The 27232-nt window shown below is 51.9% G+C and overlaps 2 protein-coding genes across 4 annotated transcripts; one reads left to right on the top strand and one right to left on the bottom strand.

The window, feature by feature from the left end:
• The first annotated feature begins 895 nt into the window (after window positions 1-895).
• On the top strand, window positions 896-7060 carry TRNP1 (TMF1 regulated nuclear protein 1). Of its 3 annotated transcripts, none has more exons than XM_037149787.2 (3): window positions 896-1881; window positions 4240-4336; window positions 6333-7060. In XM_037149787.2, exon 1 carries the CDS (start codon window positions 1018-1020, stop codon window positions 1711-1713), a length of 696 nt encoding a protein of 231 aa, XP_037005682.1. In that variant the 5' UTR covers window positions 896-1017; the 3' UTR covers window positions 1714-1881; window positions 4240-4336; window positions 6333-7060. The 3 variants fall into 3 exon arrangements, with proteins under 3 accessions (XP_037005682.1, XP_037005683.1, XP_037005680.1); XM_037149788.2 differs by lacking the exon at window positions 4240-4336 and adding an exon at window positions 2464-2620; XM_037149785.2 differs by lacking the exon at window positions 4240-4336.
• Window positions 7061-10604: 3544 nt separating this feature from the next.
• Window positions 10605-17263, bottom strand: TENT5B (terminal nucleotidyltransferase 5B). The gene is made up of 2 exons (XM_037149223.2): window positions 16841-17263; window positions 10605-12440 (listed from the first exon to the last, which is right to left on the bottom strand). The coding sequence occupies exons 1-2, from the start codon at window positions 17099-17101 to the stop codon at window positions 11418-11420; spliced, it is 1284 nt and encodes a 427-aa protein (XP_037005118.1). The 5' UTR covers window positions 17102-17263; the 3' UTR covers window positions 10605-11417.
• Between the last annotated feature and the right edge of the window lie 9969 nt (window positions 17264-27232).

Genomic DNA, 27232 nt, shown 5'->3' with positions numbered 1-27232 from the left:
AGATCCCCACCAGGATGCTGGGCGCCCCTGTGTCAACCTCTACACTGCCCCAGGGTAACACCGGAGCTCCAAACTGGGGAGCTGCACTTGTGTTCATGATATTCCGGAAAACCCACCCAGAGGACCAACAGTGTGGATGCTGTGAACATGCCGTTTATTATTCACGTTACAAGGGAGTGCACCAATGGCAGTGGATGGGCGTGAGAAGGGCTGCACCCTGCACCCAGCCTTGGTGCTACTTATAGGGTTAGGGACGGAGTAGCATGTGAAAAATCTACCCTTTTGTGATAAACACAGGAGCCTTGAGACCCAGGGGCCTCGAGAGGGCTGGGACATCCAGATACAGACTGTTTTCTTCGTTCCTTATGGCTGCTGGCCAGGCAGCCAGCCATCTGTTCTCTGAGGTCCTGGATGGGCCATGTCCTGAATTACTCCACACCCGGGGAGACTGGAGAAGGGGTTTTTGGTGAGCCTTGTGGCCTAGGAGACCGGGCAGAACCGGTTGGACCAAGGGGTGTGCGCTGGGGGAAGGGGCACTGTGCAAGGAGTTAAGCCTCCTGAGTTCTGGTCCAGGCTTTCACTGTCACAGGGCCTCAGGCAAAACCCTCCCCAGGTGGAGACTGGAGTCCACGATTTCTACCCACTAGCTACCGGAGCTTATGATAGGGGCCAAACCAGTGAAGATGCGGTCCTCCTTCCACCGAAAATTGCGGGGGGGGGGGGCGAGTTGGATGGAGATGGGTTGTCCTAGCAGAGCGGATCGAAGGACCTGAAGGGTGTGGGCAACGTCCTGAACAGGCGGGGCAGAGGAGGCGGTGTCAGGGCATGTCAGCCTTTGATTGGCTGTGCTGTCTATCGCTCCGCCCCATCTTCCATAAGAGGCACTGGCCGCTGGTTAGGCGCTGGTGCGGGGGTTGCGGCCACATTTCTTGCGTCGTTCGTGTCCATCCTCCTCTGCGCTGGTGCCGCTGAACAAACCTGCGGACATCGCGCTGCTGACCGCCAGGGGGGCGGGGGATGCCGGGCTGCCGCATCAGCGCCTGCGGCCCCGGGACCCAGGAAGGGGCGGCGGAACCCGGGTCTCCGCCGCTGCCGCCCCGGGAGCCCCTGCCATCCCCTCAGCCCCCGCCCCCAACCCCGACCTTGACCCCGACCCCTACCCCAACTCAGGCCTCGTCTCTGCCAGAGGCGACCCCCGCGTCGGTGGGCTTGGCCGAGGGGCCAGAGCTGCAGCGCTGGCGCCAGAGCGCTGACGGGGGTGCTGGGGGCACCGGGCTGGCAGGGGGCGCGGGCGGCGGCCGGGGCGCGGCGGGGGCGGGGGGCCGCGCACTGGAGCTGGCCGAAGCGCGTCGGCGACTGCTGGAGGTAGAGGGCCGCCGGCGCCTAGTGTCGGAGCTGGAAAGCCGCGTGCTGCAGCTTCACCGCGTCTTCTTGGCGGCCGAGCTGCGCCTGGCGCACCGCGCTGAGAGCCTGGGCCGCCTGGGCGGTGGCGTGGCCCAGGCCGAGCTCTACCTGGCGGCGCACGGGTCGCGTCTCAAGAAGGGCTCGCGTCGCGGTCGCCGCGGCCGCCCGCCCGCGCTGCTCGCCTCGGCGTTGGGTCTGGGTAGCTGCGTACCCTGGGGTACTGGACGCCTGCGGCGGGGCCACGGCCCAGAGCCGGACTCGCCCTTCCGCCGAAGTCCGCCCCGCGGCCCCGCCTCCCCCCAGCGCTGACCTCAGCGCCGCGACCCCTGGCTACCCCCAACAGGCTGTCACAGAGGTGTCACGACGAAGGATTGAGGACGTCAGCTGGATGAACGGCGTCACCAACGCGGATGGATGGACTGATCGACCACAGGAAGAGACAGTCGGGGGGCCGGGGGACCAGTAAAGTAGGCTGAGGTGCGGTCTTAGGGGCTGGTGCATCCAGGGGGAGGAGAGGGGTGGTGCAGGGACCAGGATCTCCCTTCCTTGGGGCTTGTGGAGTTTGCTGGGTCCCTAATAAAGCTGTCTATTTTCTGTTGCTGCCTTTCCCAGACCTCCTGGGAAGTGAGGCGGTAGCACCAATTCCCCATTGTAGAGTTGGACAAATTGAGGGTGCTTAGACCTCAGGAGGGTTTGCCAGCAAACTTTTACCAGTTGGATCCTGCTGCACTGACGCAGCATCCCTCCTCCCTCCGCGTACCCGCGTTGACTTTCCTGAGTCCCTTGGGGCTGTAAGAAGAGTCTTGCCCTTGAGGCTGCGGTTTTCTGGCACCACCTACCTCCATACCTTTGGGCTGACAGAATAATGAGGTCCCAAGATGGCGTGGAGGCTGGTAGAGAAATGTACCTCTGAGTTCTCTAATAAGACCCTGTTTCCCATTTGAGGAGATGGAATCCTGGAGAGACTGAGGATCTCCCCTCCCCACTCCACCTCCCATAATACTTATACTTAGGGCCTTCCACATGTAGGAAGGCCTTAAGAATTTTTTTCTCATGCAGCTTTGCTCAGAGTACAGCCTGACTTAGATAACCAGTATTTGGCAACTGCCTGAAGCCTCACCTGCTCTCCTAGGGGACCCCCTCCCAACCTGTCTCTAAAATGGCTCTGCCAGGGATGGAGCCAGGTGACATCTTTTAACAGGCTCCAAGGGGGCAGGTATGTCATTGGCTTCTAGAAAGGGGGGCCTTAAAGGGCCAGACCTGAAATGAGATCTTCTTCTTTTCCTGTCCACATGCCCTCAGGCTCCCCTCCTCCGCCCCCACTCAGCTGTGAAGGCCTCTCTGCTGCTTTGCTGCTCACCAGCTGAGTTGACTGCCACCTTTTCTGTCTGTGAAGTGGGTATCTGCACCTCCTGGAAGGGCCGTAGTGAGGTTGACACAGGGCAGAGATCTCTCTTCTTCCCGCATAAGTTATGGAAGAATATTTTCTATTAAATCACACTTAGAAGAGGCAGTGTTTTTGCCGGTGGAGCCAGAAGCTAATTTAAAGCCCTCATTTTGCAGAGTGGCAAGGTCATGTACCAGCAAAGGTGACTAGATCCCAGGCCTTCTCTTAGTGTCTCTTCCCTGCCCAAGGCCAGGGGCTAGAGAGAGCTGATGTCCAACTTGTCTGCTGTGTGACGTAGAACAACTCCTCCCCCTCTTTGGGCCGGTTTCCTCAGTCTCTCTCTGAACATAGCTGTCCCCCCTCATGTCAGGGCTTGGAAACAGGGAGGAGGGGGTAGGATGAGAATGCAGAGTCAAGGGAATCTGGTTTAGTCCCAGGGTCCTGAGGGTCCGCTGTACTGCTCTGAAAGGCAAAGCCCAGGGGCCCTCCCCTGACTGCCCCCCATCAGCTCTTTCTCTCCCCAGGTACTAAACTTTTCAGCTGGTTTCTCAGCAAACAGCTGGACCTTCCTGAACCCATTCTTAGCTGGGGAACGGAAATCCAGGAGGAGGTCTCAGAGACTGAGGAGAGCTTGGGGACCAGGAAAGCAGTGGGTAGCCCTGGTGTCCTCTGGCCTCCCCAGAGAGAAGAACCTTCTGAAGCTGATAGGGTCATTTGGGTCCAGGGGCCCAGACAGGACAAGGACTTCTTGGAGGGGGGCACAGTGAGGAGTTTCAGTGCAGTGTTAGGCTGCAGCCAGAACTGTTTGTTTTCTGGGTTTCATGGAAGAGGGGCACTTTGTCCAGAGAAGCTTTTAGCTAATGGTGTAAAGTGCTCTGCGCCAGCAAAATTTTGCCTTCTCTGGGATTTATTGGTAATCAGCTTTGTCCTGATTTGGAGGCGGGGGTGAGGAATTAGAGATGACTCTTGGCAGAGAAAATGGAATGTGTGTATAGGAAATGGAAATTGGTCCTGATGTCACAGCAGCTCTGTGCCCTTCACTTCCAGATGTCCCACTGCTTCTCAGTGAGGGCTTCGGCCAGGCACACAGCACTCAGTGGCTCGCACCCCAGCTCTTGGTTCAGTGCTCTGCCTGCTACCCTTCAGCCCCCCTCTAGGAGGTTCCGTTTTCTCCTCAACCAACACAATGTTGATATCTACCTAGTTCAGGGATTCAAGAAGCAGCACTGTGTCAGGGGGGTCTCTGCTTTTAAGGGTTTGCGTCTCCTGGCTCTCCTCAAGGCAGCCTTTCCGGACAGCCACTGTCCCAGGGGACCTTCCAGGAGCTGGGCAGTTCGTGTTGTGGGAGGGCTGTTTTTAGGCCTTCACAAATAATTAGAGTCCCTGGGCAGAAAACTGACCCCTGTCCCCACCTGTGACTTCCTGAACACTTTCTCGGTGGCCCCTAGCCCTGGGGACTGGACCTGTGCACTGAGGCTATTGATGGCCACCAGTGAATCTGGGATCCCGGCAAAGGGAAATGAGCAAACAGGAGCCTCTCTTCAGGTTAGTGCCTGGGGCTGGGGAACCAGTTCAGGGTTCTAGTCTGGGGCCTGTTGATCCTTGGATGAGCCCCTTCCCTCTCTTGGCTCTCAGTCCAGAGAAGGTATCTCTCCAATATCTGGGTGGCACCACCAGAGGGCAGTGTGGGGCTGCTTCCTGGGGCACTGGGCGCTGCCTGGAGCAGCTGGGCTTCTAGTATCCCTGCCCCCAACCAGCCTCTTCCTGGCAGTGGTAGGGCGTCCCAGGCCCTGAGCTTTAAATGTTTGGCAGAAAGTTGATTAGGGTGGGTCACTTAAACAGGGGGCTCAAAGGAAGCACTCTGGTTGGCCTGGTCCCTGGGCCTGGTGAGCAGGTCCATCAGGACACTTCTTGGAAAGAGGCTGCCCCGCTTGGTGATCACCATTTGAGTAAAAGTAAAAGCCCAGGGTTGTTTGGCTTCTCACAGATTTGTTACACCGATAAATGACCGGAACACTGCCACCTGGGCACCAAGGTGGCTTCCTAGAGATCAGGTTGAAGCAACGGGTCTTGGCTCAGGTGTTCCAAGTCTCCAGGAGTCTCCTCTTCACTGACAGTCAGCAATGGAGGAAAATCCAGGGGCCCAGGCTTCTCAGAGCTGAAGGTTAGGCTCTTTACAGGCAGCAGGAAAGGAGGTACTTGGGAAAGCTGGGAGATCCCCAGCCTATTTCTCCCTGCATTAGTCCTGACCAGCCAGCCGCACCGGGCCAGGAGTCGTGGGGGAAGGGAATCTTTGGCTCTGGAATAATATATAAACCACCTCCTCCATGCCAGGCACTGGGCTAAGCACTTTACACCCATTATCTGTTTCAATCCTCCCAGCTATTCATAGGGGTTATTCTTATTTCCACAAATGAGGAAACAGGATCAGGAAGAACAGGTGACTCATCTAAGGACATGGAACCTGTGAGAGAGCCATTAAATATTTGGCTATGTGACTTTTCATTTATAAGGTGAATGTGGGGGATTTCTGGGCTCTCACTTTGATATGTGGGTCCAGTGATCCCCGGTCCTTGGTTCTGGGAGTGATGTGATAAGATGTTGGAGGGGTAACAGAAGGTGCTACTCCCCAAGGTCTGGGCACACCCCCAGAGGCTGGCTCCCCAGCCTGGTTGTTGGGGGGAAGGGGGTTGGTGAGTCAGGCTGAGTCAGCCCACCTGGTTTCAGGCAAGGGCAGGCCAACGACATTGAGGGCCTACAGTTGCCTCAGAGGGCTGCCTCCTCCCTGCACACCTGGGCTGCAATGCTTGGTGTCAAAGAGAGCCAAGAGCCTGGGGTGGCAGAGGAGCAGGGTGATGGGCTACACGGTGGGGCATAAAGTACCCCAGGCTGGCAACAAAACAAACCTGGGATTCTGGCCTGGCCTGGAACTTCTCAGCTGGGAGACCTTGGGCAAATAACTTACCTTCTCCCTTAAACCAGTTTCTTTTCTGTATGTGTGTGTGTACATACGTGTTTTGGGCAGCTGGGGAGGAAATAGCTTCTGAGTATTAGATGAGAGGTCACGCTCAGTGCCTAGCACATAGTGGAGGCCTGCAGATGTGTAACGGAGCAGATCTGCCCAGCCTAGGAGAGGCTGCCAGGACATAGTCCCCGGGCAGTGTGGGCCTTGGCTTCTCCAGAGCATCGCCATATCAGGAATCCCTGGAAAGGCCCCCTCTCCCCTCACCATGGGCCTGGGGAATTCCATAAGGGGAGAGGTGGAGGAAGAAGCAGGCTTTCATCCCAGGAACATTCCATTCCTGCTGCTCAGACCAGTGGGGATCCCGGCCAAGGACAAAGGCCCAAGAGAACCTCTGCTTACCCGAGGAGCCCCCACCTCTTCTGGGGTGGGGGTCAGCGGGGCCCAGATCCATAATATTGCCTCAGCACCTTCCCTCCATAATGGCCCCTCTTAAGGAGGTAGAGGTTGAAGTGTTGGGGTTTGGCTGGGCGGCTGTGGGAAAGAGGTAATTGAAGCTCTCGAAATTGTTCTCTCCAGCTCCTCCCAGTAACTCAGAGCCTGCACTCTATGGATCTGAACTCCTGGATTCTGTTCCTTCCCTGAGCACCTCCTCCAGGAAGACTTCTGCAGTCGACCCTACACAACTTCACACGAGCCCTTTGTTTTAACAGAGGCGAAGGGCTGGGATCTGGGGAAGTTGCGTGTACCATGCGTTTCTTGATGTGTGCCGCATTCAACTCTGGCTTATGCTATGTAATCAGAAGTGTTCCTACAGGTCCGTGAGACACAGTCAGGTTCTTTAAGAGTGCGGTGAACATTTCCAATATAAAAGTGGAAAGGATTTCTTTTAAAATATAGTCATTGTTCTTAAGTCACAACACAGCTTGGTAGCTGCCATTGCTTCTCAGTCTAACAGCTTGGAGACCTGTTTGAGGGAAACCGGTTTGAGAAATCCGTCTTCCTCATTCATTGCCTTTGCCCTGTCCCTGTGGGAGCATGCCTGTGGCCCGCAGGTGACCAGCTCTGGCTCCTGGGGGGACACCTCTTTCTCAGAAAGAGGTAGTGGCCACGTCAAAATTCTAAGCAAAGTTAGATATGAGCGAAGGAACCACACTTATTCAAATATCCGGATAATAGAAGGGGGCCATATTTACTCACATACAATCCAGAACTTGTAGAATTCTGCAGAATGAGTGTGTACTGAGTCAATCCCCTGATTCATACAGGCAGGAAGAATAAATTTCAATAATGCGGCACAAACACATGTGGTTTTGAGGTTTACTTTGCCAGTGTCCTCGCCTCCTTTCTTTTGTGTGTCTGTCACCACTCTGTAAGGTGGCAGTTCCTCGAGCATATTCTGTTTAGTTTCATTTGGCAATCCTGGGATTGTTGACTGATTTGCAAACTGATTTCTCCCTTGACTTGGTTCAAAGCTGACCCTCTCCAGGAAGTCTTCCCTGATTGAGGCTGTGATGAGGAAGTTAGGGGATGCACGTGTAAGACCGTGTGACCAGGAGGGAGGTCGTGCATGTTTGTGTTAACATGGCAACGGGACTGTGCTGGTGACCGTGTGGGCCTGTCAGTCAGGGTCCCAGCAGGAGACAGGGCACCCTCATGCTGGGAGGAGATTTAAAAGGGGCTGTTTCCAAAAATGTGGGCTTAAGAAACTAACATGTCGTACAGCTCTCAGGGGCTAGCAAGAGTGGGAAGGCTTTACCTCTCCTGGGCCTAAAAAGGGGCAGGGGAGGGGAGGGAAGGGCAAAGGGCTGAGTGTGCAGCTGTGGTGGAGAGGGTCCCTGACAAGAACAGCAGCCTTTGATTGAGAGATATAGCCAGCCACGACAACCTGGTGGGGATGGAACAAGGGAATAAACACCCAATTTACTCCAATTTCCTGCTGGGGCCTCTCATTGGCCAAACCCAACAGGAAGGCAGGGAACAAGGGAGTCATTGATGTGAAGTCCCTAGAGGTCGCCCTCCTAAGGGCACAGAGCAGGGAGTAGGGTGCATAGTGGGACCAGAGGGCCAATAGTGCTTGGGGTGGTGGCAGGACTGTATCTCCTGTTCCTTAATGTTCACAGCAATGCTTCTCTCTCTGCTGGAGCTCCCCCACCTGCTGTGGTCAGGGGTGGGTGGACTGTCGCTCGGAAAGCACTGTTGGGCTGGTGGTGGAGGGTGGGGGCCAGCGCCTTTCCTTCCTCACCCTTCCCCTCTCTGGCTGGCTCATGTACAGTTCTTGATTGCTGCTTGTCCTGGCATCTTAGATGGTTTCAGGAATTGTCCACGAGAAAAGTGACAGTCACTGAATCAATGTTTTTATCACACCTACTGCACCACCCCCAAACATACCCACAGGTATGTCTTCACCACAGGCCTCTGATGTACTCCCAAGTCATGGCTGTTGTCACATGTACATCAAGAAAATACACATCTTGTCACACTGCGACACTCTGCCATAGACATAAAATGGCAAATGCCACAGAAATACAAACTTATCTCTGTCACACACTTGTGTAGGAGACATGCTGTCATGCTTATCTGTGGGAAGTCAGTGCAGGGGCAGGAAGGTGCGGGCTTTAACGGCAATGGCTTTGGAGTTAAACAAACTTCTCTGACCTCTCTGGCGTTAGTTTCTTGGTCTGTAACATGGAGATGACCCTTGCTCTTCTCTCGTGGAGTTGTGAAGATGAAATGAGAGGTAATGATGGGGAAGACCTTAGCGTAGTTTTGGCCTGGAGCAAAACACTTTAGAAATGGTAGTGTTACTGAGAACTGCTGTCTCGCTCTCTCCTGCTTCTCACACCCGTGTAGGCTGCATATGGGCAGCAGGGAGCACATGCACCTTGCACAAGGCCAGCTAGACACGCTCAGGTACACGCGCCCTCCCCAGACATGCCTGCTGGGAGTATGCATATGTTATCAAACAAGTTCCCTCTGCCTGGACGCTGTTTCCCCAGATACCTGAATGGCTTGCTTCCCTCCACCTTTAATCTGTGCAATCAAATGTCACACTTTCAATGAGGTCCACCCTGAATTCTTTTAAAAATTGTAAACTCCAGTCCTGGCTGGTGTGGCTCAATGGATTGAGGAGTGACCTGCAAAGCAAAGGGTTGCTGGTTTGATTCCCAGTCAGGGCATATGCCTGGGTTATGGGCCAGGTCCCCAGTACGGGGAGTGCTAGAGGCAACCACACATTGATGTTTCTCTCCTTCTCCTTCTCTTCCCCTCTGTCTAAAAATAAAAATAAAATCTTTTTAAAAATCATAAACTCCAGCTATTCCAATCCCTTACTCTGCTATGTATCAATATATTTTTGAGCATCACTGACTTAAGACTATATAATTTGATTTCTGTCTACCCCATTAGAATATCAACTTTAAGAGGGTAGGAGTCTTGGTCTTGGTCTTGCTGACATATTCCTGACCACTACAAGGGTAGCTGGCTCCCCATGGGCTGAATGTAGGTACATACACATGTGTACCATAGGTTCCTGGCTTTCTCACCTTCCGAAACAAGCACGCCCAGGTGAAGCCCTCTGCCTACCCTAACAAGTTAAACATGTATGCTTGCACTGTGAGCATCCTCTGTGCCCAAACCAGAAGCTGGGACAAACTCAGTCCCTCCCAGGACCCCAGTTGAGAGGACACACTCAGAGTGAAGGTGGGGACTATTTTCAGTCACTAAGCAAAGAAAGCCTTTCCATCACCCTTCTAGCCATTTTGAACCCAGCAGGGACCCACTGAGCAGGTGAGGCGGCTGGACTCATTCAGGTGACCTGGGGGGGCCTCTGCTGTGGCCTTGTTTTTCTCACCCTGGCTGAAACCATCAAAGCCACCACTTCAGAAGACACTAATGAGGCTGAATATGTCAAGAGCTTTGTAATCCCTGGATCAAAGCGACCTGGTAAACAGCAGGCAGGGAAGCAACCAGGACCATGACTAGATGATGCCCTGAGGGAACAGCTCCCTGTGGGCTTGAGTTCAGTCCCCACAGCCTGATATGGCCCCATGTGGGTCTGGAAAGGAGAGACCTGGCCCTCTAGGGAACCTGCTGAGAACCGGATGGAATGTCCCCACTGGCACTTGGGGGTGACAGAGAGAGCCAGAGGATTGAGGGAACCTCTCCCAGATAGGGAGGCCAAACCGGGCTTGGGCTCTGGCCATGGGGCCCCAGAAATCTCTGTCTTAGTTGCCACTACTGGAGGAGTCTCCAGTCTGGATTCACCCCACTTGTCCTCCACCTGCTTCCTGGAAAGGGTTGGGTAGGATGGGCAGAGATGGAGTCAAGCAGCCAGTGTGAGGCCAGGTCCAGGGTCACTTGGACTCTAGGTTGGAACCACTGAAATATTTGCTATTTTTTTAGAGAGAAGGGAAGGGAGGGAGAAACAGAGAACCATTGATAGGTTGCCTCTCACTCATGCCCCAACTGGGAACCGAACTGGGAACTGAACCCACAGCCCTGTGCCCTGACCTGGAATCAGATGACCTCTCACTTTGCAGGACAATGCCCAACCAAATAAGCCACACTGGTTAGGGCTGAAATATTTACTCTTGAACATAAGAATTGCTGAGGCAATGTGCAGGTGCAAGTTATGTATGTAGACCTGAGCTCCAGCACAGCTGTCAAGCTGGGGCTAGTGCTGAGGGGAAGGGGCATTTCATCAGCCACAGCCCAGGACTCAGATCCCCACCCTGCGTTGTCCCCTCCCACAACATAAGCCAGACTCAGGCTGGGGGAGGCAGCCATGGCCCTGTCATGAAAGATCCTTCTCCCAGGAGAAAACATGGCACTAGGCTCAGTGTAGACAATTTTTATTGGCAGGTGTTAAGAGTGCAAAATAGTAACAGGAGGTGGAGTGTGTCTCTCCTCCCCCAAGTGAGGACCCTGTAACCAAACCAATGGAGTGGGAACACTTGAATGGGGCCACTTTGGTCTTCCCCCTAAGAACAGGCTCCCGGGTAGGAAGGTTCCTCATGACATGGGGGAAGGAGCCCAGGCCACTTGGGGCCTACTCACCACACTGCTGGATGGCTGAGGTTAGGGGTGTCAGGGGACACCCCTGACATAGAGGGCCTGACATAGCCCTCTCCAGGTGTCCGTCTCATGCCTCACTTTCCCTCCCTCCATTGATTAGCCAGGTTGGACCACCAGGTTCAGCCTGACCCAAAGTGACTAGTTCCTATAATGTACCATATTTCAGTCATTGTATGGGCTGCAGGCCCTCAGAGGACGCTGGCTCACTGCAGGCTGGCCCTAGCCAAAAAGACCCTTTCTAGGCCACAGAAAGCAACTCAAGATGATGAACACTGAGGCTACCACCCCACACAAACTTTGTCTCCTAAGGGAAATTACCCCCAAGATGAAAAGTTCTTGTACCCCACAGTCGTGCTGATCTAAGTGTGCTGCAATAGGCAAAGGGTCCGTCTGCCAACAACCCCGGCTTGGCCTTAATGCCCACAGGGGCCTCACTCAGGGAGTCTGGTCTGTTCAGTTGGAGGCCCAACCCTGCAGCAGTGCTGGGCCACCTGGCATAGGCTGCCTGTCTCTGGTCATGCCCTCCACACACTTCTGGAGACCCCACTCCATCTGGGGAGGCCCAGTCACTTCTGGCCAGGGTCTGAGTCAGTTACAAGGCAGCCAGGTGGGGTAGCAGGAGTGGGCCCGGGCCAGCAGAGGCTGCACCGGGGTCACATAGTAGTTGACAGTGGGAGGCACAACTCCATTGGGGCCTGGAGGGCGCCAGGCCAGAGCAGCAGCAGCAGCTGGGCCCTGCTCAGCTAGCGCCTGGAGCGCCATGGTGGCGATGAGGTCCAGCGTCTGGCGGCGCTCATGGTTCATGAGGCACACGGTGCTTTCATTGACCACCTGGTGCAGCGTCACCAGGCAGGCATAGCGGCGGGCTGAGTCGGCCCCGCTGAAGTGGGCCTCCAGGTAGCGCTCCAGTGTGCGCTGCTGCTCTACCAGGTCTGGGAAGTCGATGAAGAAGCGGGAGCACATGTAGCGTTGCAGGGCACGCACATCCGTGCTGGGCTGTGGCCGGAAGCCACGCACCAGGAGGTGGCAGTACTTGAGGAGGCCACCACCGCGGATCTCTTCGGGGTTTCGAGTGGCGATGACTCTGTGCCGCAGGTGCTCCAGGGCTTCGTTGAAGTCCCCGTACAGGCTCTCACCTGTCACAGATGGATGGAAGGCCTCAGACATGGGCGTGGATGAGCACTGGCCGAAGAGCAGCAGGGAGTCCAGGATGATCTGGAAGGAGTCTACACTGAACTCGAACTGGCGCCTGACTGAGTCCACAAATTTGAGCTCCACATTCTTGCCACTCTTGTTGGATAGTGAGATGAGGCTCCAGCGGTCCGTGTCTGTGCACACCTTCACCAGCTTCTGCACGTATGCCTCCTTGAGTGTCAGTGGCGTGATCTTGGCCCGGCTCACACCAGCGGGCAGGAAGTCCAGCAAGCAGGCCAGCACGACCTCCTTGGTCAGCTGGAAGGAGGCCTCACTGCGCAGGTCCACACGGAATACTAGGTCCAGATCTTTATAGCCCAGGCCATTCTCGGGGTGCAGTACATGGCTGGCCGCTGAGCCGTGTAGCCGCACACTATGCACGCGCAGCCCCTGTGCCTCCAGGCTGCTGCGGACAACCTGCGGAGGGGACAGCAGGAAGGAGAGGTATCAAGAGCCTGGGTCCCTGAGGCCCACTCTGGGCTTTGAATCTAATAGTGACAGTAGCATCAACCACTGTTGACCACTTACCAGCTGTCGTGCTTTTGGAAAAACTTTTAACTCTCTAAGCATTGATTTCCTGAGCTAGGGAGAGGCCTATTGGAGGAAAGCCTCAGAAAGCACAGCAATAATGGTAACACACACAAGCATAGAATTTACTAAAAGCCAGGTACTGTTCTCAGCATTTTATATGTTAGGATATAAATTCACATAATTCTCACAATAACCCTGTAAGGCAGGTAACTATTATCCCTATGTACTATCACTATTACCCTATGTTTGAGTACTATAATCCCAATTTATAGATGGGGGATCTGAGGCACAGAGAGGTTACACACAACCACGCTGAGGCTGAGACGGTGACCAACTGAGAGCAGAACTCAGGTCAGTTGGATTCTCAAGTGCAGGCACGTTCTTTTGACTGTGAGATACTCATTCGTCTTTACAAAGATACAATGAGGCAAACATTATACTCATTTTACAGATGAGGAAACTGAGGCTTACTGTGGCGAGATATCTAAGGCTCCGAGAAGCTATTCAGAAATGCTAGGGCTAGAGTTAAAACCCAGACCATTTCCACTCTTGGGAGAGGGGATGGGTCAAGCTCTCAGGAAACTTCCCACACCAGGTGGGAAGAGATGTAGCAGATCCCACCTGCTGCCACAGGAGCATATGACCGGTAAACCTACAAGTCTTCTTGAACCTGCTCCTCTAGCCAGGGATGTCTTCCCAGGCCTAGAGCCAGGTGGAGAGAAGAGGAGAGCCTGGCTGAACAGTTTTCTCAGCAATTCAGAGTGCTTCGCACACTGTCCTGAAAGTGACCAGGCAGCATTCCTTCCCCGAGTGATTCTGCAACCCGTGCTGCCAAGTCAGCTCGCCTGTGGAGGGGCTGCCCTCCTCACCTCCCAGGGAATGACTGCAAAGAATGCACCTAAGTGCTGAGAAGGCAAGCCGCAGTGGGGCAATCTGAGGCGGGCGGGTCCCTCCAGAAAAGCTTCCGGGAGGAGGACCTTGACTTTCGGGAAGGTATTATTATGGCTCTGGGGGGGTGAGTGACTGGCCATCAGAATTTTGCAAGGGCAAGGGGGTGGCTGGGGGAGGGGTAGAAGAATATTGGTTAGGTACCTATTGGGGGCCAGGCACCGGACCTTCTCACCAGAAACTACAGGGGATAGGCCTTTATGATCTCCAAGTTATAGAGGGGGACCCGGAGGCTCCCAGGAGTGAAGTCACATGCCCAAGGTCATTTGAAGTCATATATCTTCAAATTCAGGTCTGATTGCCTCCAAAGTCTGTCTCCTTTTTACCACATTGCCATTCCAACGTTGAGGGGGAGCAGAGACCAGAACGTAGGGTTCATCCTCCCTCCCTCTCAAAGTTTCAAAGTGAGGCTAAATCTTCCAGTCACTAAAGCCCACAGCCAGAATAGTTGGGGAAAAGGAAGGTGAGTGTTGGGAGAATGACTTGACTCGACAGAGAGGGGAGGCTGGAGGTAAGGGGCCAGCTGATGCAGTCCAGCCGGTGGGACTTCTAACACATACCCTGGCAGGTATGTCCATGTAGACCAAGGAAAGAGATGGGCCAAAGACCTTGTTTCAAAGACCTGGTCAGCCCTGCAGAGCAGACCAGCCTCCTTCCCAAGTATCATTAAAGCTAAGCCTTACTCAGTGCCAACTCCTGCTCCCAGGCTGATGGCACCCTGCCCCCAGGGCATGGCATCTGGCCTGGTGAGTAGGTAGCAGTACCCTTGTTAAATTGCCTGCGTCAGGCCATGGGGCCAGCTATGTCAGCCAGACAGAGGCTGTTGTCTCTTTCCCAGGTGTGACTACAGCCAGCTTGGCAGACAGTCCCCAGATACTGCCACACCCAAAGACTGCAGGGCAGCTTGGAGCCTCCTGAATCAGACTTGCCAGCCATTGAGGGGGCAGTGGCGGCACCCTCGTCTCTCCTGTGCAAGGGCCTTCCCTGGAACCACTCTGCTCCCAGGCCACTGCTGAGACCTGAAGGGAGACTGGAGGTGCCACCAGACAGCAGGCTAATAAAACTTCAAACCCACCTAATGCAAGCCCTCTGGCTGCAGCTGGAGAGATAAGATTGTGATCTTGGGCAAAGGACTTATCCAAGGTCACAAAGCCAATTTATGGCTGAGCTTAATTACAACCAGGCCTCCAAGACTGCAGGGGGCTTCCTACAAAAGAGTGGGTCCCCCTAGTCCAGGTACAAGCAAGAAGAGCATCTCTAGGTGCTTAAATTTCTACTGTAGGTGAAACCCTTGTAGGGAAAAGAGGGAGAAAGATTCCAATTCTTGAACTGTGGGGCAACTCAGCACTGGTGAGAAGGCCAAAGTTAACAGCCAGCACCTACACCACATACCCCCAGCACCTGCACCATGAATTTCCCACCAGCTTGTGAAGCTGCCAGCTGCAGATTCCTGCCAGGAAATGGACTTTCTCCCTTGTGGATGCAAGTGCACAGGCCAGGTGAAGGCACCTGTTCCCTTTGGATTCTGGAACCAGAAAGGGTGTTGGAGAGCAGTCCAACCCATCCCCATTGAACAGATGGGGACACTGGGCCCAGCCAAGGGAATAGACAACAGTACAGGTCCCAAACCTCCCAGGCCAGCTCCGAAGTCTCTGCTGCCCCTCCTCACCACAGCGGGCAGCTTGCTGTTCTATGATGTCTCTGGTCTTTGTCTAGGAGGATATTGTACTATTATCGCATTGTAAAGGCAACTCCTGTTGACCTGCAGTCTCCCCCACCTGGCTGGGAGGACCTGGAAAGCAGAAAGTCTGGGTACCAGTCATATCTATGAAGAGGGCTTGGCACAGAGTAGCACTAGTAAAGGCAGCTTGGACCGTATTGACAAGGGCAGGTACTTCTCTTCCAGGGCACTCCTTGTCCTTGCAGAGGGGAGCTGCCACACTGGGCTCCTCTACTCCCTCCCCCATGCCTGGGACAACAGTCCTGGAAGTACAGCAGTTGGCGTCCAAAGTTGACCTGACTGTGTCGGGGAGAAAAGCCTCAAATGGTTTCCTAATTACTCCGTGACAGCGGGCAGCAGCTTAGTCGAGGAATGCCTCTGTGAGGTGCCACTGAGCTGCAGGTGAGTCAGCCCTGGAGAATCTACCCCCACCCCCTCCCATTCCTTGGGAGGGAGGGCAAGGCAAGTCCCCCAATGAGCACCCCTCCCTCTCTGTAGAAGCTAAGGCTTAACCTAGCTTGTCGGCTACTGCTGGAGAAAGAAAGTCCATCTCTGGTACGAAAGTGCAGGAATTGTGGCTGATTTCTGGTTTCTTCCCATCAGAAGACGTCTCATAAGACTTAGAAGTTGAGTACCGGGAGCTGGGGAAGGGGTGGAAGCAGCTCCTGGAAGACCCAAGATTCTCTGCATTCGATTTTCACTTCCGTAGGTCGTCTTAGGCAGCTCACTTCCCCTTTGGGGGCCTTAGCTTCCCCAGCTATAAAATGGGTACAACAATTACCATAGTCTAGTATGTCAGAGAATGACAGTACATGGGCTGTACACATGAAAGAGCAATTTTAGGGTTGCTGAAGGTCAGGTAAAGGGAAGAGGGAGTCTGGGGAAGAGGAGGGGGGTTGCCAGAATTCTCTTCTCCTGCTCCTCAGGACACAAATGGGGCTTGGGACCTGGTCTGACTTTCATTTCCAATTTGGGGAGGAGAAGAAACACCTAAACTGGACACCTGAGGTTGCCTTCCAGCATGTGGGCATTGGGTCTAGCCTGGTGCTTAATCCCCCCTGGCCACAACCCCAGCTAAGAGGGAGTTCTTTGTCAGGATTTCTTGGCTCTTCCACGTAGCTAAGGGGCTCTTGATTCAAGGGCTGTGGGAGCACAGGACAGAGTCTGCCCCCAGAACCTTGAGCGAGGGAGAGTGTGGCATTGAGGCCCAGGAGTGGCGATTTGGAAATGAAAAGAACTATTTTGGACCCAAGAAGGCACACCCACCCACCCAGAACTGCCTGGCACCTTTAGTCCTTGCAGGCGGGACTGTTCTTTCCCAGCTGCCAAGTCTCTCCTCATTCTGCTCCCTTCCAAGCCAGAGCCTGGGTGAACTTCGAGGGGAATCGGGGCTCCCCAGGGGCGGGGGGGAGGGAAAGCCAAGAGGGGAGGTATTATGAGGTGCAGGGGGAAGGGGATATAGTCTACCATCAGTGCTGTGCCTTTTTGTTTCAGCCTCTGTCGCTCTCGGACCCTGATTTTCCATAGCTGCCCAGCGAATTGAGCAGACTCCGGGGTCCTTCCAGCCAGAAGAGCCTCAGGTTAGAGACCCCATTCCCGTCACCCCGCGCCCTCTCACCTGCACGATCTGCCCCGGCTGCACGCTCAGCGTAGGGAAGTTGCCGCGCCCGTGAATTGGAATCGGCTCGCTCAGGAGCGCGTCCAGCCGCTTCACCTGTGGCCAGCTCAGCCCACTCAGGTGCCGTCCGAGGGAAGCCGAAGAGGCTTCCGGGCCGGGGCCGCCGCTCGTCTGGGAGGCCATGGCCACCGCCGAGGCCGCAGTCGTCCCAACCTGAGCAGCCGCCGGGTCCCGGCTCTCAGCTCCGCTCTCCGACGGCATCGTTAACCCTGTCCCGGGGCCCCGACAGCAAAAACCGCGGGTGGTTAAGGGGAGGAGGGCAGGGAGAGCGGCTGGGCGGGAGCCGAGGTGGGGGGGCGCGGCTGCAGGGACTGGACGGCAGCGACCGGGAGGCAATCCTAGGGCACACCTTCGACGGCGACGACCTACCGACCCTAAAGCTTGTCGCTTCGGGCCCAGAGGACTTTTATAGGCCGCGGGCGGCATGCCCATTGGTACCGGCAACTGTCAGACAGCTGGAGCTGCCCCGCCTCTCGGCAACCCTGCCATTGGCCAGCAGCGTCAGGGAAATTCTGATTAGCTGAGAGGCACGCCCCTGCCCCGCCCCCTCCTCGACTAAACTCCCTCTTTGGCTCTTAACGAACTTTTGTTCCCGGTGATTGGCCCAGGCCAAGCAGGCCCGGACTTAAAGGGATTGCGCTTTCTCAGGGCTGACGGGAGGGAGGTGATCTCTCAGTGGAGTTCGCAGCGGAGTCGAACCACTAAGAAATTTCGGGGTGTATTTTGTTTGTTTGTTTTTGGTGCTGGAAGGAATTTAGAAACACCTGGCCTGGTCCTAGTCATCCACTGTTTTCAGAAGCCCAGGGAGACTGCCACTTGTTCAACTCCACATAGCGCTCCTGCTTTCCCGCAATCTTCCAGAGGTGAAGAAAGGTAACAAACTCAGTGTACCGAGGTAGAGACTTTTTAACGTGCTCTCTTGATTGTCCCTTGACAGGCTGGCCAGCCTTAAGGTTCATGTTCAGAGAAGGGGAAACCTGCTCAGAGAGGGATGCCCGTGACTCCCTCCAGGTTGTCCCCAGTGCTGACCCTGGACCATAGAATCTGTGGGCGCCTGCTCATTCCACTAAACTTGCACAGACCCAGGGGGGCTTGGTCTTCCTAACCCAGCGTCTCAGGCCCTTCTGCAGCCCTGTCTGTCAGGGGCTTCCTGGGTGGCTGGTGGAAATCTTTCCTGCCAGCCTTTTCTCAGCCTTCTCAGGTCCTGTGTGCCGTTAGGCAAGTCACTAAACCCCTCTGAGTGAGTTTCCTTATCCATCCCAAAGAAGGTGCTCAGTAAATATTTTTTTAATTTGATTTATTTAGAGATGGCCAAAGATTTTCATATGTTCTATTGAAATAATATGTTTACAAGTTTTTGTTTTCCACTTTACAGAGCCCAGAGGGATGCAGTTTATTATTACTTTTAATCTTTTTTTTTCTGAATTTTAATATATGTTCTTGTGGCAAAATTTTAGAAATTGAGTCTGTGATTCATCACTACAATATTTTCTCTTAAGTGAAATGTCATGCTTCTAACAATATATCAAATTAAATATCATTCTCCTAACACTCCCATTCTGTAAGGCAGGCTGGGCAAGGAGTAATATGCCCAATGCACAGAAAGAAATTGAGACTGGAAATAGTGCCCTATATCCCAAAGTCACCAGCTTGACTCTGACAAACACAGGACTAGAACCCTGCAGGCTGACTCTCAGACTAGAGCAGCCACTTTCTGGAGGTCCAGCACAAGCGAGATCCTGCCCAGTCCTCTTTCTCCATCTCGTTTGGGATCAGGGGCTTCCTCTGTCCCCCAGAAAGGGGACCTGCTGCTTACTTCACTGCCTGGTTGTATGACTTTGGCCAAGTCCCTTGTGCTGTCCTAGGCTAAGTTGCTTGAAATTTTGTTTTACCTTCTCCTGAAAGATGAGAAATAGATAAGTGACCTCTTGGCTGAGTCCACAATCTCCAAACCCTTGACCTCTATGCCTCAGAGGAAGGAAGAGAAAGGGAATTAACATTTACTAGATACCTGCTATGACCAGATCACTTTATATACATCACTTCTAATTCCTAAAAATACATCTTGCAATGTGGGATCATTATCCTCAATTTATTATAGATGAAGAAATCAAGGCTTAGAGAGGTCAAGTGAAATGCCTAAGGTGATACAACCACTAATTGGCAGTTTGGGACTCAAATCCAGGTCTCCTGACTCCAGAGTCCTATTTCTCAGCTGCTCCTCATGGAAGAGTTGGTACAGATCACAGCCATGCTTGGCGCAGCTCTGGTACCACCCACAGATCCATTCATTCATTCATTTATCCATTCAAACATTAGACAACACATATATACTAAGCACTTACTGTATACCAGGTACTGGACTAGGCCCAGAGCTATGAAAAGCAAGATTCCTGACCTTTAGAACTAACGTTGTAGTGTAGAAAGACAATAGTCAAGTAAACAAGTATATAAGACGTTTCAGGTAGTGCTAAGAAGAAAATAAAACAGGATAATGGGAGAGGGAGCAACCATGTGTGTATGTGAGTATGAAAAGGAGATATGCTGAGTGAGAAAGAGAATTGGAGACATCTGATCATTAGATGATGTAATCATGGAAGTCCTCCTAATGAGGTGACGTTTCCATTGAGTCTGCTGGATCCACTTCTACCCTATCTCTCTGCATGCTTGTTTCTAGACAGGGCAGCAGAGAAGGTGCTAAGCCACACATTCCTAGAACCCTGAAGGCTCAAGCTGGGAGGTCTTTTGACAATCATTTTGTTCACTCTGCACTTTATAGATGGGAAACCTGGGGTCCAGGAAGCAGAAGGGATTTTCCCAGGGAGACTGGCTGGGGCTGGAACTATGCAGGGGCAGGGCCTTGTAAGGGTGGCCTGGTGCTGTGCTCAGTCCACACGATTGAATCAGGTTCTCTAAGGAAGGAAACTTAGATCTCTTTTCTTCTCTCCTTCCTTCTGTCTGTGCCAGGAAGAGCAATTAGAAAATTCATGTACTGTGAATCACCCTTCTGTAGGCACTTCTATTCCCAAAGCTAATTGGTCCCATGTTTGCCCAGTCACAGGATCTGGGCAAACATCATTATGATGGGGGTGGGGGTGACTTGGGGATGTATGAAGAGGATAGAGGAAAAAGGGGAGGGGGTAAAGAGATAGGGTTTACTGAAAGAGAAGAGGTATGCTCAATAGAGTTTCTCATTTTCACCAAAACCAAACCTTAATCGTCCTGGTGAATGGAGGGAAGCAATGGAGGCTGGGATGCACCCTAAAGAGTCCAACTGGCTTTCAAATGTTATACATGAGTCTTTTACCATGTACAAATTTCCCATATTATTTCTGACTTTGATTGATTTTAAAAGGGAACTTCATCTCTATGATAGTTGAGTCTCAGTGACGTAGAGGTGAGTCACTTTCCCTATTGGACCTCAGTTTTCTATTCTGTAAAATGGGAGTGAAATAGGAGTCAGGCTCTTCCATTCACACCTTCTATGATTTGAGGTAGTGGGAAGGGAGAGCGTTCTGGGAAGAGTCTTGGTGCCTACATTGGCCCCTCCTCAGCTTTGGGATGCCAAACAAGAGCCTGGAATCGCACTGGGCACTAATTTTTTGACATAGGAGCAGTCTCTCACTTCACCCATATAAAGCGTACAACTCAATACTGATTTGTATGCTCACAGAGTTATTCAACAAGTACCATAATGAATTTCAGAACACTTCCATTAGCCCCGAAGGAAACCCTATACCTTTGAGCAGGCAATCACTCCCTATTTTCCCCTAATCCCTGCAGCTCATAGTCTAGGCAACCACTAAACTATTTTCTATTTCTATATAGATTGGCCTATTCTGGACTTTTCATATAAATGGAACCATATACTATATGGTCTTTGTGATTTGCTTTTTTAAATTAGCATAGTGTTTTCAAGGTTCATCTGTGTTGTAGCATGTATTATTGTTTTCTTTAAAATTTTATTTACTCATTTTTAGAGAGAGGGAAGGGAGGGAGAGAGGGAAAGAAACATCACTGTGTGGTTGCCTCTCCCGTGCGCCCCCACTGGGGACCTGGCCCACAACCCAGGCATGTGCCCTGACTGGGAATCGAACTGTAACCCTTTGGTTCACAGGCCAGTGCTCAATCCACTGAGTCACACCAGTCAGGACTATTTTTTCTTTATCGCCAAAAACTATTCCCTGGATACATGGATATAACACATTTTAGTTATCCATTCACTAGTTAATGGACATATGGGATGTTTCCACTCTTCTACTATTATGGGTGCTGTTACGAATATTAATGTACAAGTTTCTTTAAACTCTTTTTAGAGCAGTTTTAGACTCACAGCAAAATTAAGAGGAAGGTCCAGAGATTTTCCTTATAGCTTCTGCTCCCGCATATTGCATAGTCTCCCCCATTGTCAACGAAACCCTCCCAGAGTGGCCCACTTGTTACAGCTGATGAACTTTCATTGACTCCTCATAATCACCCAGAGTCAGAGCTTACATTAGGGCTCTCTTTGGGTGTTATCCATGTATACGTTTTTGTGGGGGTATGTGTTTTCATTTCTCTTGGATTTGTACCTAGGAGTAGAATTGCTAGTCATAAGGGAACTTTATGTTTAACCATTTGAGACTTTTTTTCAAAGCAGCTGAACCATTTTACATTCTCACCAGCAGGGTGTGAGAGTTATGATTTCTGTACATCCTCACCAACACAAATAATTATCTGTCATTTTGATTATAGCCATTTTAGTGGGTATGAAGTTGTATCTCCTTGTGATTTTGATTTTGATTTTGATTTCTTGGGGGCTGAATGATGTTGAATATCTTTTCATGTATTTTTTGGCCCATCTGTATCTTTGGGGAAAGGTCCGTTCAAATCAGTCCTCTGCCCATTTTTAACTGTATTATTTGAAAAAAATTACTGTTGAGTTCTGAGAGGTCTTTATATATTCTAGATACGTGTCCTTTATCATATATGTGATTTGCAAAATTTTCTCCCATTCTAATAGTGCTCCCATGCCTTTTTTTCCCTTTTCCTCTCACTGGTTTCAGAGAGAGAGAGAGGGAAAGAGAGAGAGAGAGAAACATCAATTTGTCACTCTACCCACATACCACCCACTGGTTGATTCCACTTGTGCCCCAACCCGTCAGCCCATTGCTCCTACCAAGCTACCAGGCCAGGGCCAAAGCTGAATTCTTAATGGAATTGCTCCTCCCACAGAAAATGGCAACTTCCAGTTCTTGGACTGAAAATCTAAGGCCATTTTTTACTCCTTTTTCTGTCACATCCCACCATTACCCCCTCTCTCACTGGCCCCCTGCTATTGCACTTGCCTTCTACAGTCTCTTTTTAACCCAGCAGCCAGAGTGATTCCTTTAAAATTTTTTTAAAATTTATTTTAGAGAGGGGAAGTGAGGGAGAAAGAGAGGGAGAGCAACATTGATGTGAGAGAGACATCAATTGGTTGCCTTTCACACACCCGCAGCTGGGGACCTGGCTCTCAACCTGGGCATGTGCCCTGACTGGAATGGAACAGGTGACCTTTCAGTTCACAGGCTCAGTCCACTGAGCCACATTGGCCAAGGCCAGAGTGATCTTAAAACCTAAGTAAGGCCCTGACCGGTGTGACTCAGTTGGTTGGGTGTCATGCAAAGCAAAAGGTTGCCAGTTCGATTCCCACTCAGGGCACATGCCTGGGTTGCTGGTTTGGTCCTAGGATTGAGGTGTGTATGAGAGACAACTGATCGATGTTTCTCTCTCACACTGATGTTTCTTTCACTCTCTCTTTCCCTCCGTTCTCTTCACTCTAAAAATAAATAAATCTTTTTAAAAAACCAACACCTCGGTTCATGTTGTTTTAATGCCTTTGTCACACTTGGGGTAAAAGCCGGTCCTTCCAATCACCACAAGGCTCTACTGAGCACCCCACCTCGTTCCCCCTCCTGTCACTCATCAAGGAGGCCCATGGGCTTCCTTGACGTTTGTCTCCCACCTCAGGGCCTTTGCAATAGCTCTTGCATCTGTCCCTACACCTCTTCACCTTGATAGCCAGGTGGCCTCTCCCCGAGTTCTTCCTGGTCTTTTCTCCGTGAGTTCTTTCACAGGGAGGCCTTCAAACAACACAGTAAGCATGGCAGCCTCCCTCTCCAGCCCAGCTGTCCTCTACTCCAGTGAATGTCAACCTTTTTCATCTCACGGCGCACAAACTAATTTCTAAAATTCTGCGGCACATCAAGAAAGATACCTTTTGCCGATCTGACAAAAAAATAGCTATAACTTTGATTCATTCACATCGGACGGCTACTGTGTCGGCCGTTGTCCTGTTTTTATTGGACAGTCTAAGGGGAGAGAGGTTTGTGCCCCCGACTAAGCAGTCAGCAACGCATACTTGAAAACTGGCTGAAAATCCCGCTCTGTCCTATTGTTTCCACAGCACCCATCATGCTGTGAATTGACCTGTTTCTTCATGGCTTGTTTCCAGGCTTCAGGAGGGCAGGGGTTTTGTCCGTTTTCTGCGTGGCCCAGCTCCTGAAACTGCTCAGTAAATATTCACGGAATGAGTGAAGCAACACTTGAAGAATGAAGGAAGGAGCGCTCTTCTGGATTCAGATCTTGCAGCAAGTGGGCCAGTGTGGCCACAGCCAGATCTCTGACGTGGGGACTTTCAACTTGGGACTTGGGGATTCCTCCCAAGGTCACTGAAAGTTGGCTCCTGTTTGCCAGCCAAGGAAGCCTGGTGCAGTGGGAGCCGAAAGCTTGAGTTCCTGTTCCAGCTTGGCCTCTTATTGTCTGTGTGACCTGGAGCAAATCACTCTCCCTCTCTGAGCCCCAGTTTCTCATCTGTTCATGGGGTCATCGTCACCTACTCTCAGAGCAACATAAAAGACCCAGTGTGTGAGCAGCGCCCGTGCCCAGCGTGTAGTTCATGTACTCAGTGCTTAGTCCATGCTTGCTCTCCCCAGAAACAGCGCTAATTTGGGGCATGGTTCAGATGGGTGCTTTTGTTTTTTGTTTTTTTGTTTGTTTTTGCAGCATGGGAAGGACATAGAGTGAGATCACAGAGGAGGCTGAAGCTCTGGGAGAGAATCAGGAGGGCCAGGGCTGGGCTCTGAGGGACAGAGAGGGGCAGCAGAGGCAGAGCGGTCAGCAGGGCACACCTGAGGCTCACTTCCTTCGGGTTCAAGACAGTTCACAGCACTGCCTCACCACTCCCCTGCCACTCCCCCCGTTGCCATTTGAGCCTGTCCAACCCTGGTGGAGATGACTGATGATTAAGCCCATTTCATGGGTGAGGAAACTGAGGCTCAAGAAGACGGCAATATGCATCTTTGTCTGATCTCCCCTCCTAGAGCGGAAGCTTCTCGGGTTCAAGGGATGCTACCTTCCATTTCTGTCCTGTCAGGGCTAATGTTGCCAACTAAAAACAGGGCGGGTGCTCATCAGTGGGTTCCCCTCAGTGGGTTGCCAGCCCCAGAAGACCCCACCTCCCTTTTGTAACAAACATCTCTCAATACCTTCTTCCCTGTAATGAAATGCAATTCACAGTAATATATACTATGTATACAGTCCTAATTTTGAAAAAAATAAAGATAATGTTCTAACTGAAATGTAAAGAAGAAAAAGAAAGGTAATCTTTTTTATGGCTTAATTTTTCACTGAGATATAATTGACATATGACATGTTTCAGGTGTACAACATGACTCCATGTTTGTACATGTTGTGAAGTGATCACCACAGTAAGTCTAGTTACCATCTATCAGCATTCAGTTACAATTGTTGTCTTGTGACAGAGAACTTTCAAGACCTACTTCCTTAGCAACTTTCAAATATACATTTTTGTTAACTGTAGTCACCGTGCTGTATATACATTCCCAGGACTTATTTATAGCTGGAAGTTTGTCGATGTCTTTTTCTTTTTAAACCTGTAAGCGTGCAGGCTGACTCTTGTAGAACAGGGCTTCTCAAACTGAAATGTGCATAGGAGTCACCAGGGTATCCTGTTACAATACAGATTATGAAATCTGCAGGTCTGGAGAAAGACCTGAGAGTCTTCATCTCTAACCAGCTCCCAGGTGTTGCCCAGCTTTTGCTCTGCAGGCTGCAGGAGGTGTCTGGTTCCCTGGGCCCACTGGGGAGCTTCCACCCACAGCCATCCCCTTCTGCAGGCCCCAGCAAGGGGCAGCCCTGTCTGGCGCCTCCCAGATGGCTGCCCAGGACAGTGCCCGCCCTGCAGCCCAGCCTCATTCCTGGCACACACAGGTGGCTGGGCGCCCGCTGCCTAAACAGCAGTTCCCACGGGAGGAGCCCGCCCTGGGGAATGAGCCTCTGGGGAGGGAGGGAGGCCTGGGGAACTGACATCCTAGTGGGGAGGGCCTTTGAGTCCCCCTCCCCCTCCCTCCAGCCCCACCCTCCTCCCTACTACCGTTTGGGGCAATAAATCCCACTGCCCTGATCGCTTGCTCCACCTACCCTCCCAGCCCCTTTTCTCCCATGCTCCCTTCTTCTCTTTGCCCTCTGTCTGGGCTGGGCCCCTACAGTGGGGAATCCAGATGAAGGCGGCTGTTCCCTGCCCTGAAGACACTCAGTCTGGGGGCCAGCAGATAGGCAAACAGACAACTTGCATCTTTAAGCGGGTTTTCTGTTGAAAGAGGTGGGTAGGAGAGAGCTCATCTAGCCTCCTGGAGCAGGCCCTTCTCTTGTCTGGGCCAGCCTAAAGGGATGGAGGATCCCCAAATCTGGTCCAGCTCTGAAGTCTTGATCCCTTCGTGGCCAGTGAGGGTTTGTCCAACCCAGAGGTGGATAGTCCAGGTAGAAGACTTAATGTCGGCTAGAGCTGGTTCTGGGTGGGGCGGGGGGTCATGGGTCCTGGGGAGGCTCTGAGGAGGTCTCCCACCAACCAGGCCAGGCTGACCCACTCTGTGGGCCCTGCTGGAAGGTGAAATGTTACTAACTCATGCCAACAACCATTGCAACTGCCCCTCCCTCCTCTGAGGACTGAATGCTACAATTTATAAAACACTTTGCTTGCTACCATCTCACTTGATCCTCCTAAAGTTGGTATTAGTGCCATTTGTCAGATGAGAAAACTGAGGCCCAGAGAGGCCAAGTTGCTAGCACAAGGTGCCAGAGCCAAGAGGACATCCTAGGACTTGAACACAGTCCCTGGGTCTGAATTATCCAGGAAGTACAATCTTTCTAACCCTTGAACATGGGGCCCTAAATTTCCACCAGAGCCCTTAACTTTGGATATTAGAGCTGTGCTATATAGTCATGCACTCTACATGATGACGGCTGGGTCAGTTACAGACCGCAGATTCAATGGTGGTCCCGTAAGATTATAATGGAGCTGAAAAATTCATGCCTAATGATGTTTTAGCCCTGTAACAAGCTGACTTTGTAATGCAATGCATTACACAAATACTTTCCATTACATTATAATTGCCTACAGTACTTAGTACAGTAACATGCTGTACATGTTTATAACCTAGGAGCTGTAGGGAAACAGAATTCGTCATCCCCAAATATGTCTCTTTGGCATAGGGTTACTCTAGGCTGCTAAATTTTAAGGAATGACAGGGAGAACCACTGAAAACCAAGTAGAGCTTACACTCTGTATAACATACATTTGTAAGGAAAATATCCATTTGTAAGGGTGTCTCCTTTGCTGTACATACCTGGAGGTGGTGGAGGGAGGGGGGATTGCCATTGTATCAATGCAGAAGACCAAGACTGAAATCTGCATAATAACCTTACTGTGCTCTTCCTGCCTGGTAACCTCCCATAATTCTCCCCATCCCCAACCTCTTCTTTGGTCTTAGCATTTAAGGGGGTGGCTTCAGCCATTTGGGAAAGTTGCTCAGTTTTCCTGGATCCCTCCATGTATGTGCACAGGAGGCATGTATGTTATTAAACACCTGTTTGTTTCTCTCCCACCACCCTATCTTTTATATAGGGATGTCTCATCCAAGAACTTGGTGCATAGAGAGAAAATTAATTATCCTTCCCTCTAGAGCAATAGGCTACCATTAGGTTTGTGTAACTACACTCTATGATGTTTGCACAACACAATTGCCTGACAATGCATTTCTCGGAATATATTCGACGTGACGTGGAACCTGACTGTATAAATGGGGAAACAGGCCCAGAGAGGGGAAGGGTCTTGCCCCAGCCCATAAGCCAGATAAGGCCCTGGCCTCCACCCCCAGGGGCTTTCACAGCTCCCTCTCCTCCTGGGGACCCGGAGGCTACATGGAGACAGCAGGGAGTGAGGGTTTAAGGCAAGAATCCTCCAAATCAAAAAGGGAACCCAGCAGGGGTGGGGAGGGGTTAGGGCCTTAG

The sequence above is a fragment of the Artibeus jamaicensis genome, unplaced genomic scaffold, assembly GCF_021234435.1.
Source record: "Artibeus jamaicensis isolate MK-2021 breed Jamaican fruit bat unplaced genomic scaffold, CSHL_Jam_final scaffold_847, whole genome shotgun sequence".
Taxonomy (NCBI): Eukaryota; Metazoa; Chordata; class Mammalia; order Chiroptera; family Phyllostomidae; genus Artibeus; species Artibeus jamaicensis.
This window is presented reverse-complemented; position numbering and strand designations above follow the sequence as displayed.

Coding starts and splice junctions, on each gene's coding strand:
- TRNP1 (XM_037149785.2), top strand. CDS start 1,018: ATGCCGGGCTGCCGCATCAGCGCCTGCGGCCCCGGGACCCAGGAAGGG.
- TENT5B (XM_037149223.2), bottom strand. CDS start 17,101: ATGCCGTCGGAGAGCGGAGCTGAGAGCCGGGACCCGGCGGCTGCTCAG. Junction 12,441..16,840: donor AGCCGGGGCAGATCGTGCAG/GTGAGAGGGCGC, acceptor TCCCCTCCGCAG/GTTGTCCGCAGCAGCCTGGA.